Raw genomic sequence first — 19667 nt, 5'->3', positions numbered from 1 at the left:
CTCAGTTAATTTTAGGGTTCGTTTAGCAGCACTCTAAAATTAAACTAAACGTATGGTAGCTGATGTGTTATTTTATAAGTCGTTAGATTATTATAATGACTAAGATGAAGTGAAATGCGCGAATTCTAAATACAAAGGCTCAAGATCTGAACCAAGACATAAGAGAAGATTGGGGTTTTTGAGGGAAACAAAGGCTTAGATAAAGCCCACTTAACCTAATTTTTATCTGCCGTACACTATTTATATCATTTTCCTTTCCATTTCCCTTTTACTCATATTCAGATCGTCTTATCTTATACATATAAACCAAGATATCTCTTGCATAGTCGGCGTTGTCTATAAATTGCAAATTAAACCTTTTTGCTCACATTTATGAATATCTCATAGTTTCCCGATTATTATAGACATTTCCTACGGATTCCCACGAAAGGTAAGCAGACCCGAATATGAGTAAAAGGGGTACATCATCTTGGTCCCATGGTTTCCCGAATATTCTATAATATCTCCACTATTATAGACACCCATGGTTTCTTGAATATCCCTTTTACTTATATTCGATTCTTTTTATCTTTTTCTCATTGAGTTTTACACAAAAAATTAATTTAGTCACTGAAAAAAAGTTTTAGCCAAATTGGTAATTGTATTTCCCAAAGTTTACAATTTATAGACATTTCGTTATCTTTTGCTAAGTGCCTAGTTTTTATTTTAATTTTTCTAGAAATCATGTTTAGTTTTCTTCCTTTAACTCAACGAGTTAGGGTATATTGTGCTATTAGGGGTTAGCAAATTGGGAGAAGTCTTGAGTTGAAATCAAAATTGTGAGGTATAAAGTCACAAAGTGTATGCTATATTGAAGTCTGAATAGATTGAGTGAGAACCATATTATGATTTTGGATGGCAATAAAACATAATCAAGGTGATAGAATACCAAAATATATCGGTAAGTTATTGATGACTTAAATGCGATGTATAGATACAAATTTGTTATTTGCATATTATTATGTCTTTTCAAGGCTTTCCATCTACTTCATTCCTAGGTAGGTGCAAGAAGAAAACGGAGAAAAGGCCAATGCTTGGGTCCAACCACTAAGGACATTCTCATCCGTACAACCATTACACATGCACAATTTATTTTGGCCAAATTTATTACCAAACACCAATTCTTTGATCATGGGTGCTAAAGTAAACATGTTCTCCCTGACTAGTCACCTAAATATCGTAAATATTAGGCTTAATTGGTGATTTGCCCCATGAACTTATACATATCTTTCGATTTACTCCCTATCCTTTTTATATAAAAAAATTAAGGATATGAACTTTTTTTTTCGCCAATTTCCCCCTGCCATGTAAATCCTCAACATTTCATCCAATTTGCCATTATATATGAGGGCAAATTGGTCATTTCCATGTTAAAATAAAATAAAATAAAATAATTTGAAATTTGAAATAATAATCAATAATGATAGAATTAAAGTTTTTATTAAAAAAAAACAAGGAGTAGAGGGAATGTCATCCTCAGACAAACCCCACTCCCTATTAGCCTATGAATTTTTGCTTACCAACCCCACTTTCTATAAGCCTCAGACCAACCATCTTCTTCCCCAAAATCGAACACATCCCATACAACAACACCAAAACCACCACTATATATTTGAACAAAAAAACCCATATGCACATATTTGAACACACACAAAAAACCCAAATCTATTTGATCAAAAACCGCACCAGGGGCAGAGAAGTTGTGGCGAGGTGGGTGTTGGGGGATAGACTTGGGGTTTGGGGGAAGAGAGAGAGTGTGTGTGATGGTTGTGGGGTGGTGGTTGTGGGAAGGTGAGCTGTTGAGAGGGAGAGGGAGGCTGCAATGGGTAAGAGCACTTCTAGCAGTTTGCTCTTTGCCATGGCAAGGGGGGGGGGGGGGGCTAGGGCAGCTACGATTCACGTAAATAGTGGCTGCCCTTGCAAAAGGTTGTGGTGTTTCCACCCATTGCCATAACAACAACTATTCACAAGAGATATGAGGAGAGAAATTTGTATAGAGTTTTGGTGTGGGAAGTGAAAACTATGACTAAGTATTTATTTAAAAAAAAAAATATGAAATTTTTTGTATTTTTTGTAGATTTTTTTCGATTTTTTATAATTTTTTGTTGTTGTTGTTGTTGATGTCATCGCTAACGTTAGCAAATCCAGGCTTGAACTTGAGCTCATCTTGCCTGAGGGCTGGCCTGATTTCGTGGGCCCCAACAGCTACTCTGGCCAGCCCTTGCTGCTGGAAACTGTTTTTTGGCCCAAACCCAACCTCCCCCCCCTCCCCACAGCCTGTGCTGCTGGAAGTGCTCTAAAGGGGTGGTTGTGGGTAGGAGGGGGATGGGTTGCGAATTAGTCTTGGGGTGAGTTGCAGGTGGAGAAGTGGGTAGTCAAGTTGGGGGAGAAAAAGAGAGAGGAGGGGAGGGGGGGGGGGGTTGTAGGATAGGTTTGTTTTTGTTTTTGTTTTGTTCCTTTTCCTTTAATTTTTTTCTAAGAAAATAAATTTATTTTTAATGATTTAACAAAAAATTGAATGAAATGTTGATGATATAGACAGCAGGGGGGAAATTGGCGAAAAGAAAAAGTTCATATCCTTAATTTTCTAAAAAAGAAGAATAAAGGGTAAATCAAAACTTAGGTACAATTTCAGTGGGCAAATCACCAATTAACCTTAAATATTATGATATCTTTATCAGTCTCAAAAAGAAAAAAAAAATTATGTTTTTTGTTTTAATATGAAGAAATAACTATATCTCAAAAGAAAAAAGAAGAAGAGATAGCTAAAAAACATGAATAAAAAATAAATAAAAATCAATCAACAAGCATTGGTGGTAATAAGTACTGACTAAAGTAATCTCTTGAGTTGATTTAAATGATTAGATTCCGTTTCGAGCTTAGTGAACTAGATCAACTCCGTCTAGTCGGCAACTTAAAACATGCACCCATTAAACTCATTCAAAGAAACACATCGCTTCTGAGTTAATTCAGCCATGGCTTCTCCTCATGACCCTCCAAGATTTTCAGCTTCCGTACCCCACTTCTTCAAGATCATTCTAGAGGACGCTTCTAAAATCAGAATTGTAAGCACCTCTCTCTCTCTCTCTATTACTATGCTAATTATGTTTTCTCTCAACGTGTTCTGTTCTGCAGAAAATTCCAATGAGGTTTTTGATGAAATATGGAGAGAATTTATCAAGTCCAGTACATCTAAAGCTTCCAAGTGGTGCAGAAATGGAAATAGAACTCAGAAGAAGCAACAATGGTGGGGTTTGGTTAGACAAGGGTTGGCCAGAGTTCTCAAAGTTTTGCTCTCTTGACTATGGTAGTTGGCTAGTCTTTGGATATGAAGGCAACTCCAACTTCCATGTGTTTATATTTGATAGAACTGCTACAGAAATTGAATATCCTAAGCCCGATATGGAAGAAACTGATTCTGATTCTGATTCTGATTCTGAAGAAGAAGATGATGCTGATGATGGATCCGTTGAAATCTTGGATGTTTCTGAAGAAGAAGAAGAAGAACAAGATGATGCTGATGATGGATCTGTTGAAATCTTGGATGTTTTTCCACCCTGCCCAAGAAAAGCACGGGAGAAATCTCCATTGCCATGTCCTCAGCCGCACAAAAAAATGAGAACACGTTCGAGTGGAATGATGCTTGAAGAGTCACTGAGAAACAAGGCCTCAGATTGCTCCAAATCAGAAATGAGAAGTAAGGAATATATACTTTTTTTTGCTTCTGTTTCTTACCTTTATTGTAATTTGTCTCATTATGTTCTAGCTTGCAATAAATCCTATTATAATCTTGAACAGGGGAAGATGAATCAGATGACGATTCTGTTGAAACTTTGGACAAGTTTCCCTCTTGCCCTAAAACAGGGGACAAATCTCCATTAGTACCATCAGAGGTCAAAGATGGTGTTGGGAGGATGCATATATCAACTACAAGCGGAAAAGCTATAGCTCTTCAGGGAGCTATTACTTTCAAATCTGTAAACCCTTCTTTCAGGGTTGTCATGCAACCCTCGTATATCAAACAAAGTTTTTTGGTAAGCGTTTCTACAAACAAGTTACAACCGCTACGATCCTATAACTTCAGTCAAAGATGCAAGCATGAAAATAATTAAGAAAAATAACAAAATTAATGCTCTATTTCTTCAAAATCTTGTTACTGTCTTAATTTCCTGTTTTCCATGTCTTTTAAGCCTATGCCATCCGGGTTTGCCAAGAGACATCTTGTTGAGCACCCTGCTGGTAATGCCTTCCTTCGGGTTTCAGATGGAGGAACTTGGTCTGTTAAATTCAAATATGAAAAATCAATAGCTCGATTCCAGTATGGTTGGTTGGGATTTGTAAGGGACAACAATTTGGAAGTGGATGATGTGTGTGTCTTTATCTTGAACGAGGACATCAAACTTTCATTTGATGTTGTCTTTTTCCGGACTACAGAAGAAGCTGTAAATTGCCCCTTGTCTCCAGGTAAACAATCAGCTGTCAGTTTGTGAATTCATTACGTATTCGTTATCTGTTCTTTTGTTTTTAACTTTTGTGAAGCCAGACAACACATCTCTAGGTAAGTGAGGAATGTGCTGAGGTGTGAATTCAGTATATTGTGCACACTTATTGATTATAAGCTTTTTGGTTATTCTAAGATCGGGGAACCACAACTAATCAAGTCAATTCACAAAAATCAGAAATCAAAAGTTTGGAATGTATATTTGTTTTTATTTTTATAGTTAACCTTCTTTTTAATTAAGATGCAACCTTATTTTTCTTGTAATATCCTATTATAATCTTGAACTGGGGAAGATGATCCGCCCACAAAGAAAGATTTAGGAGGCTTGTCTAGCAGTCAAATATTCCTAAAACGAACAACACTAAAAGTGAAAAAGCTCTGGCTCTTCAGAGAGCCAATGATTCTTCAGAAGGCAATGAAAAATGAAGATTCACATTGTTCTAAATTAGAAGCGAAAATAAAGGAACTTATATGATTCTATTTTATTATCTTATTGTGTTTCCTGCATTTCTGTTCTTGCTTGTGATATGCTTGTAAATTTTCACAGGGAGACATGATTTTCCAACTAAAAAAGGTGGTGGAGGCACATCTAGCAATCGAACTGGAAAAGCTACAGCTCGTGACGGAGCGAATGCTTTCAGATCGCAAAACCCTTCTTCTTTTATTGTTTCCATGAGGCCCAGTTACATCAATGGTTGGAGTTTGGTAAGCATTCTATAGGCCACCTGCTGAGCCATAACAAATTCTGTTTACTTATATCAGTTGACTAATCATTAATATTCTCCGCCTTCAAACATTTCCTTGGTTTGCTTTTTTGTTTCAGTGGTTGCCATCCAAGTTTTACAAGCTATCTCCTAGTATTAAGCGTTCCTGTGAAGTCATCCTTCAAGTTTCGAATGGGAGAACTTGGTCTGTTGGTTTGAACAAAGGAAGGACCAAATTCAGATGTGGTTGGATGGACGTTGTGCGTGACAATCATTTGAAAGTTGGTGATGTGTGTGTTTTTGTGTTGATTTCCAGCAAAAGTACACCTTTATTTGATCTTGTCATTTTCCGCTCTAGAGAAGGTGCAAAGTGCACCAGTGATGGGGAGCAAATAGTACCTACGAAGGAAGAAACTGATAATGAAGGTGGGGATTCGAGTGATGATTCTAGTAACGATTCAAGTGATGATTCTGGTGATGAATCGAGTGATGATTCTGGTGATGATTCTGTTGAAATCATGGACAAGTTTCCACCCCCAAGAAAAACAAGGGTGGTGAAAAGATCTTGAAAATCTGGTGAAAGGTCCTTATCAATTGATCTTTGAGTCTTTTTTGTTTATGTAAGTCAGTTAACCAATTGGACATATCAGACTCCTTCCTGTAATTGCAAGATGTATGAGTCCTGTGGTTGTTTTAGTTTCTCCTTTCTTTCCGTACAGAATGTGCTCATGAGATTATCAGCCCTATCAAACTAACAAGGTCCCTTCGTATTCTGAAGCCAATTCACACTTTGTATCATGCACTCATTTAATATGGATGATTCTGTGCAACCAAGGCTATGAATTTCTAAATTTGCTGACTAAACTTAATATTCAAATTTTACCTTCATTTCCTGGCATTAGAATTTGATTCGAGAGTGGCAGTACTGACGTTTGTTTGAGTTGTTTGGGGTTCTGCATTAATTTTACTCGTTTAACTTCACCCTAAATAACCAAGTAAATACAGCTCTCTTCCATATACTGGTGGCAAAGCTTTGAAGCACATTTGAAGATCGACTATGGCTTCTTTTACCTGGGAAATTGATGACCGGCCAGGGTTTTCCCCTGACACTCACAGAGTACTTCTAGAGACAGCAAACTTGTAAGCATTTCTGTCTCTGTCTCTGTCTCTCTCTGTGGCTGGTCGTACATGTGTGCTGCTGCATGAAGGTTGAAAAAATGAGTCTCCATTTCTCATGTGTGTAAAAAGTGTTTACTGTAGTTATGTTATGATTGAGATGATTCACTTCTTGGCCACCAAAAAATCAGATAAATTCTTTTACTTTACGAACATTTACTTCAAATGTTTCTGTTGTGCAGAGGGTTCCAAAGAAATCTGTGATGAAATATGGTGAAGATCTATCAAATCCAGTATATCTTGAGCTTCCAAGTGGGTCAGAATGGAAAGTGTAACTCAGAAAAGGGATGGTGAGGTTTGGTTTGACAAAGGTTGGCCAGAGTTTTCTGTAGACAACGGTCACTGTCTTGTTTTCTGATATGAATGGGATTCGAAATTTCATGCTTGCATATTTCCTAGAAGTTGCACAGAAATTAACTATCCATTAACAAGGCTCCTGATGGAAGAAACTGATGAAGATGATGATTCTGATGATTCAAAAGATGATTGTGATGATGATGATTCTTCAGATGATGCTTCTGTGGAAATCTGAGACAATTTTCCACAATGCCCAAGAAAAGCAAGGGAGAAATCTCCATTGCCATGTCATAGGCCTCACCAAAAGAGTAGAACAAGTTCAAGTGGTAAAACAGAAACCAACGTCAACTTGCACAATGTGGTTCCATTTTTTATTAGACCAAGAAACTCTCAACCTTTTGAAATGATATTTGAGAAGTCAAGGTTCCATATTGTCTTCTGCATTCTGTTCTTGCGTCTAATATCTTATGGTAATCTTTTTACAGGTAAATATGGTTTTCTTGCCTAAAAAAAAGACGGCGGAGGCACGTCTAGCACTAGAAGATTCCAAAAACGTTACCTAGGTTTCTTGAGAGGATGCATCCATCGACTAAAAGTGATTATGAAGATGATGATTCAGTTGAAATCTTGGATGATTTTCCACCCTGCCCTAAAAACAGAGAGATCTCCAATAACACCACTGGCCCAAAAGAAAAAGAGAACGACTTAAAGTCGTAGCTGGTCCTGAGTTTTTTTGGAGCCAGTCGCTTAATTTCTAGGTTTTTTTTTTGGTCGAAATTTCTAGTTGATTACTAAAGTTTAATGTGAATATGTAACATTTTTGGTTAGCAAAATGGGATTTTATTTTATTTATTTCTAAAATTCGGTTTGTCATTCATTCTACAAGCACATGTATTTGTACTGTCCAGCATCTGTGGTGCAGCCATGGGTCTAGATTTATGTCCAGCTTAATGGTTTTTTTACGTAGATTGGACATTTCACTAATATTGGTAAAAAAAGAAAAGAAAGATATTTAGTTATATATCTATTCTTAGCACTACTGATATAAATAAACTCTACACTATTTAATTTTTATAAACAAAAATAAAAACCCAAAAAATAACAACTGACCTTTTGAATTTAATTTTGATTGTTAAATTATTTTAATACCCTATTGAGTGTTTTGGATTTTTTTATTATGAGGTTTTGGGGTTGGGCTTATTTTAAGAAATCGATGACAGTTTTGTAATTTATAGAAAATTTGAAGCCTCTTTATTATGTTGTAAATGAGATTTGGATGTGTTTTTAAAGTCTATTTCATGTGAGATTTTTTTAATAATTTGGGCCCCTACATTAGGTATAATAGTGAATCTCAAAAAACCAAAAAAAGCCTTCAAGTATATTTTTTAACAAAATTAAAAGCATATGACCAATCCTGGTATATTGGGTAAATTGGCCATTGATGATTTTAGACCTTTTTATGTGTTTTTGCTGGGAAGTGATGGGGTTAATTGGTTGGTGTTTCCTAACTTCTATTCTGTAGGCCATGGACACCTGTTAGCATTCAGATATGAAGCCCATTCCCATTTCCATGCATATACTCGTATTTAAATAAGCCATCTCACAAATTCCATCTTCAAGAGGGATAATCTTTCTTGCATTTCCTGAATATTATTGGCTCCATAGATTCAACCTAATTGAAGGTCAGTGGCTGTCAAATTTGCATTTTTGCCCATTTATGCCTCAAATACGTGATCTATGATCTCGATTTGAATGAAATTAGATGTTGTGCATATTGGAAGTTGTTTGTGCCTAATAAATCACGGCCATGAACTGATCGAATGAGCCCCTTTTCTCGGCCCTAACACTTGCTCGTGAAACTAAAACGTGGCGTTTTGCCAAGATGTTTGGCCTTCCTAAAAAAGCAAAGGAAAAGTTGCGAAGGCATGATTATCTTGGCCTTGATTATAGGCCGAGGCTGAAGCCGAACAAAATCACGGCCAAAGGTATTAAAGTCAGATCATCAAGTGGCAGCAGGGTCCCACGCTTCATTTAATGAAGCAATGCCTCTGTTTATTGCAGCAAACCCACTGGCCACGAATAAGCATTTAATGCACAAGGGAATGTGGGAAGTGATTGAAGTCAGGATTTGGTGATAGGAATCAGAGTGATTAGACACAGACATTCTCACAAGAATTCTTGCAGCTTGAGAGATTAGGTCACCAACTATCAGAACAAAAAATGCGTCTCCACGGCCAGAAGCGCAGAATCCACGATCAGGGCGGCGGCCGAGATTCACCAGGATTTATGGGGTCACACCACCATACTTCACGATCCCAAATGTCGATTAGACTACCCACTTGCTCTAATCAGGCTCCACCATGCAGATTTTTAGCCTCGATTACTCCTCCAAGAACTCTTCCTATAAATACAAGGCTCAAGATACATTCAAAGGGTTCAAACACCAAACAAAAGCCTCCCACGGAGCAAATTATATTTTCCTGTAATGCACTTTCAATATCTTTACTTGCTTTCCTAGGAGTAGCGTTAGATTGTAAGGAAAATCCATTCATCAATATATCATACGACCCTTGATTTTCAAGGCGCCGGAGCACCATCTCTGTTACTCATTCATTCACCCCATATATCATACGACCGTCGCTCACTGAGCAGCGCGCCGGAGCACCGCCCAAAACCTACCATTTTCACCAGTCCTAAACGGCCTTGTAGCTCAGACCGTGAACCTAACAGCCAAGATCAGTTCCTCTCTCGGCTACAATCGTTTGATTAGAAGACGAGTTCAAACAGGCGCACCACCTGACCATTCTATCCACATCAACATCTCGACGCACGGTAGACAGTGCTGGCACACCCGCGCACAACCGCACCGCATCCAAAAGCAGAAAGCCACGTATTAACGCACATCCCCTCGGCCCGGAACCCCAGGCCGTGAGATTTGCGCAGCCGACACTTTTGGCACGCCTGGTGGGACTCTTGTCAAAAACTCATGGTGGAAACTAGGGCACAGGCAAAGCTCAAAAACAAAGCAGTCGAAATGACTTCTGTGACTCCTGAGTCCACCTCACCAATCACTGTCACCGAGACCGAACACGCAGTCAGAATCTCGGCCAGCGTCCCAGTGACGACGGATCGCACGACCGAGTCCATACAAGAGCAAGCCGTGGTGGAAGATCTGATGTCTAAGCAGGCCCACAGGATAGAGACATCCTTTATGGCCGCAATGGACAGATTTTCCTCGGAACTACAGACGCTTTTCCAGGAGAGGACGCCAGCGACCTCGCCCGCAACACCACCTAGAGCCGGACAGAGAGGCCAAGAGCGCGAAAGGATCGAGCCTTACGGCGAAAGCAGCAGCCTCGGCATCTCTGGCCGAACCCAAGCGTCAGGTTACGGTCAACATTCGCTGCCGCCGGCGAATAGCTGGGGGCAGTCCCAGCCCACATGGGTGCATCCCGGACCAAGTTACCCGGCAGAAATGGCATATGGACCACTCCACGCTTTGGCCGTATCCTTGGGACAAACCAGTCCCAAGCATTCCGCGGTTCAGGAACTCGGCCTAGTTCACACTGCGGCCGTCCAGACCCATTTTGGCCCAAGCAGCACGTCGTTATTCCCGTTGGGCTCCCACCTTCATTACGGTTCGGCCATTCCGATGGTAGCATACACGCACCCTGGCCAAACCCATGGCGCTCACTTAGCGCCAACCAGCTCGGCCGTACCAGCCGAGCCCCTATTCAAATGGCCCAGCAGATAAGGCCGCAGAACGATGTGCAGCAGGTCCAGCAGCCGTGTGCGGCCCAGCAAGAAGCACCCCCTCAAGGGCTCCGATTCGAAGATGTCCGGCGAATGATTGAGGACGGCCTCGCTCAGAGGCGACCGGAGGCGCCAAGGTATACAAAGCCGTACCCGCCGAAAATTGACCGAACCCCTTTTCCCCGGAACTATCGATTGCTAGAATTTATGCTGTTCTCCGGGGATGGGCAGACCTCCTCCATTGAACACATAGGCCGCTTCACGGCCCAGTGTGGAGAGGCCGATTCGGACGCACAGAAGCTCTGTTTATTTGTTCACTCTCTGACCGGCGCGGCGTTCTCATGGTTTATAAACCTTCCGCCGAATTCGGTAAGGGATTGGTCTGATATGGAAAGGATATTCCACGAGCATTTCTATCAGACCAACCGAGAAATAACGGTAGCCGAGCTAGCAGGGATGAGCCTGGCGTCAGACGAATCACCTCGCGACTACTTGCAGCGGTTCAAAACATGCAGGAACTGGTGCCACACGAACCTACCGGAGAGGGAATTTGTCAAGATGGCCGAAGAGGGGTTGGAGTTTGAGTACCGGAAAAAATTCCAAGGGATCGAATTCCGAGATATGCATGACTTGATCAACAAGGTGGACAGGTACGCGTCCTTGTTAAGGGAAGAGATGCAGAAGAAGACGGCTTCAAAAGGAACTTCCTATAGGAATCCCATTGTCAGCTACGCCAAAGCAGACGGCTCCGCGGAGGCCGAGAGCGACGAAGTAGAGATGAGTTCAGCCTAAGTCAGCATAGACAAACCGTTCGTCTGCAAAGGACTTATCAAGGCCGACAATAGCTGTACAAAAATTCCCGACGCCAAGTTTGCGACTCGGGAAACGAAGGCCTACACTTTTGACTTGATGAGGGTCGAAGCTATCTTTGACCTGCTATTGGCCGAAAAAAAGGTCAAGTTGTCATTCGGCCATAAAATTCTGAAGCCCGACGAGCTCAAAGGGAAGACGTTTTGCAAGTACCACAGTTCTTGGTCTCATAACACCAACAACTGCGTTGTCCTGCGAGACGTCATCCAGAAGTTGCTAGACGAAAAGAAGCTCCAGTTCCCAGAGAAGGCGGCCATGCAGGTTGACTCCAAGCCATTCCCTCCACCTGTCGTCAACATGGTCGACGCCCAACTCCGAGCTGAATATAGGGAAATTCGTCGGCCTGCGAAGGAAAAAGAACCGTCGGCCGAATCAGAGCCAGTGCTTTGCGAGCGATGCAGGTGTGAGGTCGGTCAGCCCACGCTATAGGAGAACAAGAGGAAGGCCACCGAGCCATCTCAACCAATTGCGAAGAAATTCGGCGATCAGAACGATCGTCGGCATGCCAGTAGGGCTGTTTTCGACCGACTAGGGGCACAAACCCCCAGTATCTCGGTGGGCTATGAAGACGAGGCCCCCCCTATGCCAGTAAAAACTTTCAAACCGCCGGTCATGCGGGACGACCGTTGATACCATGCGCGACCTGGGGGCAGGGCTGAACCATTGACAAAAACCCAGCTGAGAAGGATGCAGAGGCAGGTCCAGCAGGCCAGGATACAGACGACCCAGGCCGAGAGTTCCAAGCGCCAGAAGAAAATAGTGACCACAGACGGGCCACCATCTGTACCAATTGTCCCCTCTACGACAAGGATAGCCAGCATCAAGCCTCCAAGGACGTGGCGCCCTAGGCAGGGCGAGAACCCCCGTAGAACGGTGTTGTGAATTTTAGACAACCTGAAAAATTGAGATTATAAAGATTAGTCTAAACACAAATTATACTCGCAAGTGCACAAGGTCAATCATAATATAGCATGGCAAATACGAGGTCATTCCCACGAGGATTGAGTTCAACTTCCAATTAGTCTAACTTAATTTCCTTCACAAAATACTTTAACTACTCTAATTATATAAACAAGAAATTAAACACGTAGCATACTCACGTAAACACAAAAGGGGTTTTTGAAAGAATGATTTAATTAACAACGAAATTAGAAGACAAAATAAGTAGAAAATAACGAAACACAAGGATGAGAAATTCAAATTGATAAAAGCACTAGGACAATGAATTCACCACTAGTAATCCGATCTAGCCTCTTACTCACCTACCTATTTACTAACCATTTGATGTCGCCGCTTAGTTTTCCTTTTTCATGAATTACCTATGGTATTTAGGCTAACTCGTATATTCCTACATGCAATTCGCCTATGGTATTTAGGTCAAATATCAACACATAGAAACTCATTAAGATCAATGAAAACCTCGAACAAGCATGTAAACCCTAGGAGTATGGTATTTACCCTAGACGAATTACAAATCCTAATCACATGAAGCAAGCCTCAAATTAAGTATGGTATTTACTCTAATTTGCATCCGATTACTCAATTAAAAGTCTAGATGGTGATCAAGCATCAAGATAATCAACCAAGTTATTAAGCACAGTGATTAAGAATCCAACATCAAACGGCAATCAATAGATAGGTAAAATAAGAAAACTAGATTATCATACTAGGGCTAAATCATGCCCTAGCAAAAGGAAATTAGTTACACATAATCTTAGAATTCGACATAAACAAAAACATAAGGAAGAAACAATAAAACTTAGCCAATGGCGGTACTCTTCCGGTGTCTCCAATTTCTCCTGGTCTTCTCCGTCCTCCCAAAGGAGTTGTTTCTCATGCTTAAATAGGACACCCCACGTCTATTCCTACCCTAGCTGGGCTTTTACAGTAGCCCAACAATAAAGAAAAACCTAATTAAAACATAAATCCAAAATGGGTAAGTAATTGACTCCTCTTCCTACTTGGACTGGGATAACATGTCAGTTACTTTGCTTGCACGTTTGGGGTTGTTCCTCCTCCAAGAAAAATCGGGAAAAATATGTAAATTGTAGATTTTTGTCTTATCTTTCCATCCATATATCGCACGCCTTGAGGAAAAATCAGGAAAGTCTTCAAATGGTCATTCTTCCACAGCAGCACAGTTTTGACGGGATTGCATCTTATGCTGACTTAACTTCAAAGACTGCTCTCATTGGCTGCTCCGAAAATTCTAGAAAAATTCCACAATCATCTTCAAGATCTTAGCTTTCATCTCCAATTGGTCTTGTGCTAAAACTCCACCAAAAAGTCGTATTTCCGTTGAAAACAAATTACTTGCTCTGGAAAGCTGAAAATTGAGAAAATAAAGTAATAAGTCCTTTTTAAACCAAATTCTCCTACAAAAACTAAGTATAAAGAGTACATAAATATGTAATTTTATGGACTTATCAAATACCCACAACTTAGATTTTGCTAGTCCTCGAGCAAAACAAACCGAAAACTAAAAACAAAAGAACAAAGACTCGACGAAAACAAGCGATCGACTAACTTCCCAATATTGATCTCAGAGATAATCACCAACCGTTAGCTAACTTCCAAGAAATAAGCAACAATAACTCGAGACATTATCAAAGGGTTAACCCAACTTTAATTGAACAACTTGGATGTAGTGTGTGAAATAGCCAACATTAATACAACCCACGACTTAAGCTCCACACAAGTTAAATAACCAAATAAGAACAAGCTTCAACTTCAAATCTCATCAAGGATATTCACTCCAATAAAAGCACTCGAAATTTGACTGGTTATTGTCACTCATAAATATGTGAGAGGAATCAAAGCAATAGGATGTACTCACATAATTGAAATAAAGGCACATGACATAGATACAAGATCTCATGGAAAGATATCGCATACTTGAAAATATGTAAACCATCCGACCATAGTACTTCCACACCTATTCTCCACATGAGGAACCACACTTCTCCTTGGATCAAGTAGGACTTTCACTAAGGTTGTAATGGGGCTTAGGGTGATGGGTGAAACAAGAAAAGATATGGATGAACAAATTCTAAGGAATTCATAGAGCTTTCCATGAAAATTATAAAATCTTGCACTTTGAGCACGAAACTTCATACTGATACTATCTTGAATTTTTTTTTTTTTTTTTTCTTCTTCTACTTTTTTTTTTTTTTTACAATTTTTTTTTTTTTCTAACTCCATTAGCTTTCTAATCAACCCATGTAGCGAGTGTTAGGCCAATGACTCCCAAGCTAGATAGCTTTAGGGCATTAAATGTAAAACACTCCTAGGGCTTAATAACTCGAGTTGAAAAGGCTTCGAAATTAGTTTTTTTTTTTGGTTGAAATAGTATCCTTTACTTTCCACATGATTGAATAATTTGTGCAATTCTCCCTTAACAACGAAAATACTCTACAAAACTCCTTAGAAGGGTGTAGGATAAACATATGATAGATTAAGGTGAGGAGAATTGGGTAAAGAATGAAAAAGGCTTACATAAAAGGCACAAGGGGGTTAACTAGGGATAAAAGTGATACGGGTTAGCTAGAAGGGCTCAAACGAAAGAAACAAGGCCTATATCACTTCCAAGAATCCATGTGGTTCACAAAGTATGCCTCAAATAGATAATGAAAGTAGTTCTAGCAAACAATTTAAACATCCTCAAGTACTTGACCAAAACAAAGAATAATGAGATCACAACGACTTGTAGATAAGAAAATTATAGAATATCACATAACACTCAAGAAAGGAAGCATAGGCTCAAAAATTCACATAAGGGTTATATAAGTTTACACTAGCTCTTATTTAGCCATTTAAAACATGTGAAATCCCCAATCGAAACTCATATTAATGTGGCTATGTGCATAAGGATTTCCCAAGTCTAATCACAAAAATAAGGCTAACACAAAGATAATGTAAAGAATTAGTGTCATGCTCAACATTTCTTGAAAGTTAATTGCAAATAAAATTCAATCTCATCATAGAATTGGGAAGGGACTACCACAAACGAAACAAAAACAAGACTCAAAGTAAAAGAAAATATTTTTGGATTTTATGACATTTTTCAGATTTTTTTTATTTTTATTTTTAAGAGAAAAACAAAACAAAACAACAAAATAAAAACTAAAAGTTGAAAGGAATTTTAAATCAATAAACAAAGCTGCAGTTCTGACCCAGGCGCAAAGAATTACATGTATCTCACAGAATATGTGGCCAAAATTCACGTTCTTTATATGGTTGGATTCAGAACGAAAAAACAAAGAATGTGACGCGGGCCAAAATACAAAAACCGCAGCAGAAAAGAACAGAATTGAAAACAAAGACAGAGGACTGCTGCATGCATTATGAAACCAATGAACTCAATCACCCACAACTTAAAACAAACATTGTCCTCAATGTTTAAAACAAAGAAAACTAAGTCATGCAAAATCAATTAAAGAGAGAAAGGGTGTGAGAACTTCCCGGGTTTGTGTAGGTGTATGGATGAACAAAGCGTAGAATATGTCGAAGTGAGAGAGAATTGACAATGCGACGAACTTAAACACCCACAACTCGCTTCTTGGAATGTCATAGACCCGTAATATCTCCTACAAGTCTCGGAATGCAATGAAATTGGAACGAATTTGAGCTGGATATGTAATCATAAAAATCTGGAAATCCGACTTTTAGTGACGAAAAATCTGATGAACACCGCTGCTAAAACATCTTTGGTGACGAAAAATCCGATGAACACCGTCGCTAAAACTCCTTTGGTGACGAAAAATCTTCAAATTCTGGGCAAAACAGCAGCTGCCTTTTTTTGTGTTTTAGGTCCTTTTTTGAGCTTCAAATCGTCCTAAAACATAATGTAGGCCACCGAAGACCCCCAAACCTGGTCCAAAACATCATAATAACCATTCTAAACACGTCGGTGGCTTCAGATTGACCTAAAAAACAACAAAAAAGACATTAGGCAAAAATTTTTATTTTGACCAAAATAAGAACCTACTTAGCTATGTTGCTATTTTCTGGCATTTAACTTCAACCAATGACCAAAAAAACTTCTGGAACACATCTGAAACGTGCTGCAAACATCCTAGGGCTAGAAAAATGCAAAATGTTTTCTTTGGAACACAAAATCCTATGTTTGATGATGCAAAACTTAACAAAAACAACAAAAACAAAAACATGAAAAATGCAAGAGAAATCACAGAGAAACTAAAGACAAAAACAAATGAAAACAAAGGTGAGAATGCTTGGGTTGCCTCCCAAGAAGCGCTTCTTTATAGTCATGAGCTAGACTTTTCGAATGTCTATGGTGGTGCAGAAGTAGCAAAGAATGCTACTTCTTCCATGTAGTGCTTGGGCTGTTGTCCAAACTCCTTGTGAACAATAGCCTTGTCGTGCAATGTCTTGGTGTGATCCTTGGCAAGGAGATGCCACAAGAGCTGGCTCATCTTGGAAAAGCTTTTGATAAAACATTGATAAATTCCAGCACGTCCAAGAGAAGTGGGCATGCGTTTCATGCATGGAGGGGGTGGCGACTTGGCTTTCGAGACATCCGTAGAGGTGTTTTCCAAGTAGTTGACATGTCCAATTGGGTCAAGGAGATCTATGCGGCTGCACTCTTCCAAGTCCCCCGGTTTTTTAGCATCTTCAAACACCTTAAACTCAATTGATTCACCTTGAACTCTCAAAGTTAAAGTTCCTTGTTGCACATCAATCAATGTACCAGCAGTAGCAAGGAAAGGCCGGCCTAGCAAGAGTGGGATGTCATGGTCTTCCTCCATGTCAAGAACAAAGAAATCAGCTGGAAACACAAATTGCTTCACCCTAATCAACACGTCTTCAATGATTCCTTTAGGATATGTGACTGATCTATCCGCAAGTTGAAGAGAAACGGTAGTACTTTTGAGCTCTCCAATACCTAATCGCTGAAAAATAGACAAAGGCATAAGGTTAATGCTTGAGCCTAAATCTAAAAATGCTTTATCAAATTGAACATCACCAATAATACAAGGAATTGTAAAACTCCCTGGGTCCTTTAGTTTTGGAGGCAATTTCTTGAGCAACACCGCACTGCACTCTTCAGTTAACATCACTTTTTCATGAGCTGCGAATTTTCTCTTGTTCGTACATGCATCTTTCAAAAATTTTGCATAAGAAGGAAGTTGTTGAATTGCTTGAAGCAAGGGAATGTTGATCTGCACTTTCTTAAAAATTTCCAAAATATCAAACATGTGTTGGTCCTTCCTTTGCTTGTGAACACGCTGTGGGAAAGGCAAGGATGGCGTGTAACTCTCTTCCTTTGGCTTCTCGGCTACAGCTGTAATAGATGATGTAGGTGGGACTATTTTTGGCTTATTAGAAGTAATATCCACCTCCTCACCACTCTTCTTGACATGATCTTCAGCGTGGCCAGCATTTGGTGCATCATTCTCTTGTGGACCATATGATTTTCCACTCCGCAGCGTTCTAATAGCCTTGGCATGCTCAGACTTTCGAGGATTAATTTCAGGTTGGCTTGGGAATGTACCTTGCGCCCTCTCATGCACAATAGTAGCCAGCTGACCTACTTGAGTTTCTAACTTAGTGATGGATGCTTGCATAGTATTCTGATTTTGTTGAGAAGTCTGCACAAATTGAGTGATTATATCCTCCAACGCTGGTTTCTTAGGCTCAGTCGAAGGCTGCATTTGCTGCTGGAAGGGATGGCTAGAACTAGCTTGTTGTTGTTGCTGGTTGCTCCATGAAAAATTTGGGTGGTTACGCCACCCCGGATTATAGGTGTTCGAATATGGATCATTCCGAGGTCGCTGAAACGAATTAACTTGGCGAACTTGCTCAGAACCTTGCATAGTAGATGGACAAAGCTCCATTGGATGAGTTGGGTCAGAACAAATTGCACAAACTCGATGTGGGGAAGGTGGAATAACAGCACGCATAAGAGTTTCAAGTTTTTTCTCAAGGCTTGAAATTTGAGCAGCAACCGCAGTGTTGGTGTCAACTTCATAAACTCCTACCTTCCTTGTCCGCTCACTACCACATTGTTGATTATTATTAGCAAGCAAATCAAATTGATCAAACGCTTCTTGAGGTGTCTTCTCCATCAATGCACCTCCACACGCAGAGTCAACCATTTGTTTGTTTGCAGTCGTAAGTCCTTCATAAAAGAGGTGCATCTGCATCCAATCAATAATGCCATGATGAGGGCATTTTTGCAGCAACTCTCTAAATCTCTCCCAAGCTTCATAGAATGGCTCATGCTCTCCTTGACTAAAATGCATGATATCTCTTCTAAGCTGATTTGTTTTCTGCGCAGGGAAGAATTTCTGGAGAAATTTTTGAGCTAATCCCTCCCATGAATTAATGGATTCAGCTGGTAGTGAGTGAAGCCAAGCTTTGGCTCTATCCTTTAATGAAAACGGGAACAATTTCAGCCTAACCACTTCATCAGAGACATTTAGGATCTTGATCGTGCCACAAATGTCGAAAAATTCCCGAATATGCATGTTAGGATCTTCGTTCGACTTTCCATAGAAAGATGGTAACAAGTGAATCATTCCAGACTTGAGTTCAAATGAATTTGCTTCAACTGTTGGTACTACAATACACGATGGAGTGTTGGAAAGAGTTGGGATGGAGTACTCCTTCATAGCTCGAGCAGGTTGTACTCGTTCCATTGCTTCCTCTTGCGCTAATTGTTGTTCCCCAACGTTCTTGTCACTATTCTCGTTTATATTTTCGACAGAACCTCTGTCTTCTTGATGTTCCAGTGAATGAGTGAATTTGTCTTTTTGTTTCCTAACTGTTCTCTCAATCTCAGGATCAAACGGTATGAGGTCTTGACTTTGAGAGCGTCTTCCAGTCATACACTCAGTCAAACTAAATTGTAGTTGACGAAGCCAATCCCCGGCAACGGCGCCAAAAACTTGTTGTGAATTTTAGACAACCTGAAAAATTGAGATTATAAAGATTAGTCTAAACACAAATTATACTCGCAAGTGCACAAGGTCAATCATAATATAGCATGGCAAATACGAGGTCATTCCCACGAGGATTGAGTTCAACTTCCAATTAGTCTAACTTAATTTCCTTCACAAAATACTTTAACTACTCTAATTATATAAACAAGAAATTAAACACGTAGCATACTCACGTAAACACAAAAGGGGTTTTTGAAAGAATGATTTAATTAACAACGAAATTAGAAGACAAAATAAGTAGAAAATAACGAAACACAAGGATGAGAAATTCAAATTGATAAAAGCACTAGGACAATGAATTCACCACTAGTAATCCGATCTAGCCTCTTACTCACCTACCTATTTACTAACCATTTGATGTCG

The 19667-nt window shown here is 39.7% G+C and overlaps 2 protein-coding genes and 1 non-coding gene across 4 annotated transcripts; 2 read left to right on the top strand and 1 right to left on the bottom strand.

Annotated features, from left to right (window-relative positions):
• Window positions 1-2890: 2890 nt before the first annotated feature.
• LOC110774262 (B3 domain-containing transcription factor VRN1-like) lies at window positions 2891-5943 on the top strand. 2 transcript variants are annotated; one of them, XM_088244776.1, is made up of 7 exons: window positions 2891-3104; window positions 3175-3346; window positions 3482-3736; window positions 3838-4073; window positions 4230-4503; window positions 5088-5245; window positions 5364-5943. In XM_088244776.1, exons 1-7 carry the CDS (start codon window positions 3015-3017, stop codon window positions 5811-5813), a joined length of 1635 nt encoding a protein of 544 aa, XP_088100902.1. In that variant the 5' UTR covers window positions 2891-3014; the 3' UTR covers window positions 5814-5943. The 2 variants fall into 2 exon arrangements, with proteins under 2 accessions (XP_088100902.1, XP_021834488.2); XM_021978796.2 differs by having other exon boundaries at window positions 3175-3736.
• Window positions 5944-16631: 10688 nt separating this feature from the next.
• Window positions 16632-19190, bottom strand: LOC110770987 (uncharacterized). The gene has a single exon (XM_021975208.2). It carries the CDS (start codon window positions 19188-19190, stop codon window positions 16632-16634), a length of 2559 nt encoding a protein of 852 aa, XP_021830900.2.
• On the top strand, window positions 18517-18623 carry LOC148293133 (small nucleolar RNA R71). Its single transcript, XR_015825928.1, has one exon. It is a non-coding gene; the product is annotated as a small nucleolar RNA R71 (small nucleolar RNA).
• Window positions 19191-19667: the final 477 nt, after the last annotated feature.

The sequence above is a fragment of the Prunus avium genome, chromosome 7, assembly GCF_965620075.1.
Source record: "Prunus avium chromosome 7, drPruAviu1.hap1.1, whole genome shotgun sequence".
NCBI lineage: Eukaryota > Viridiplantae > Streptophyta > Magnoliopsida > Rosales > Rosaceae > Prunus > Prunus avium.
This window is presented reverse-complemented; position numbering and strand designations above follow the sequence as displayed.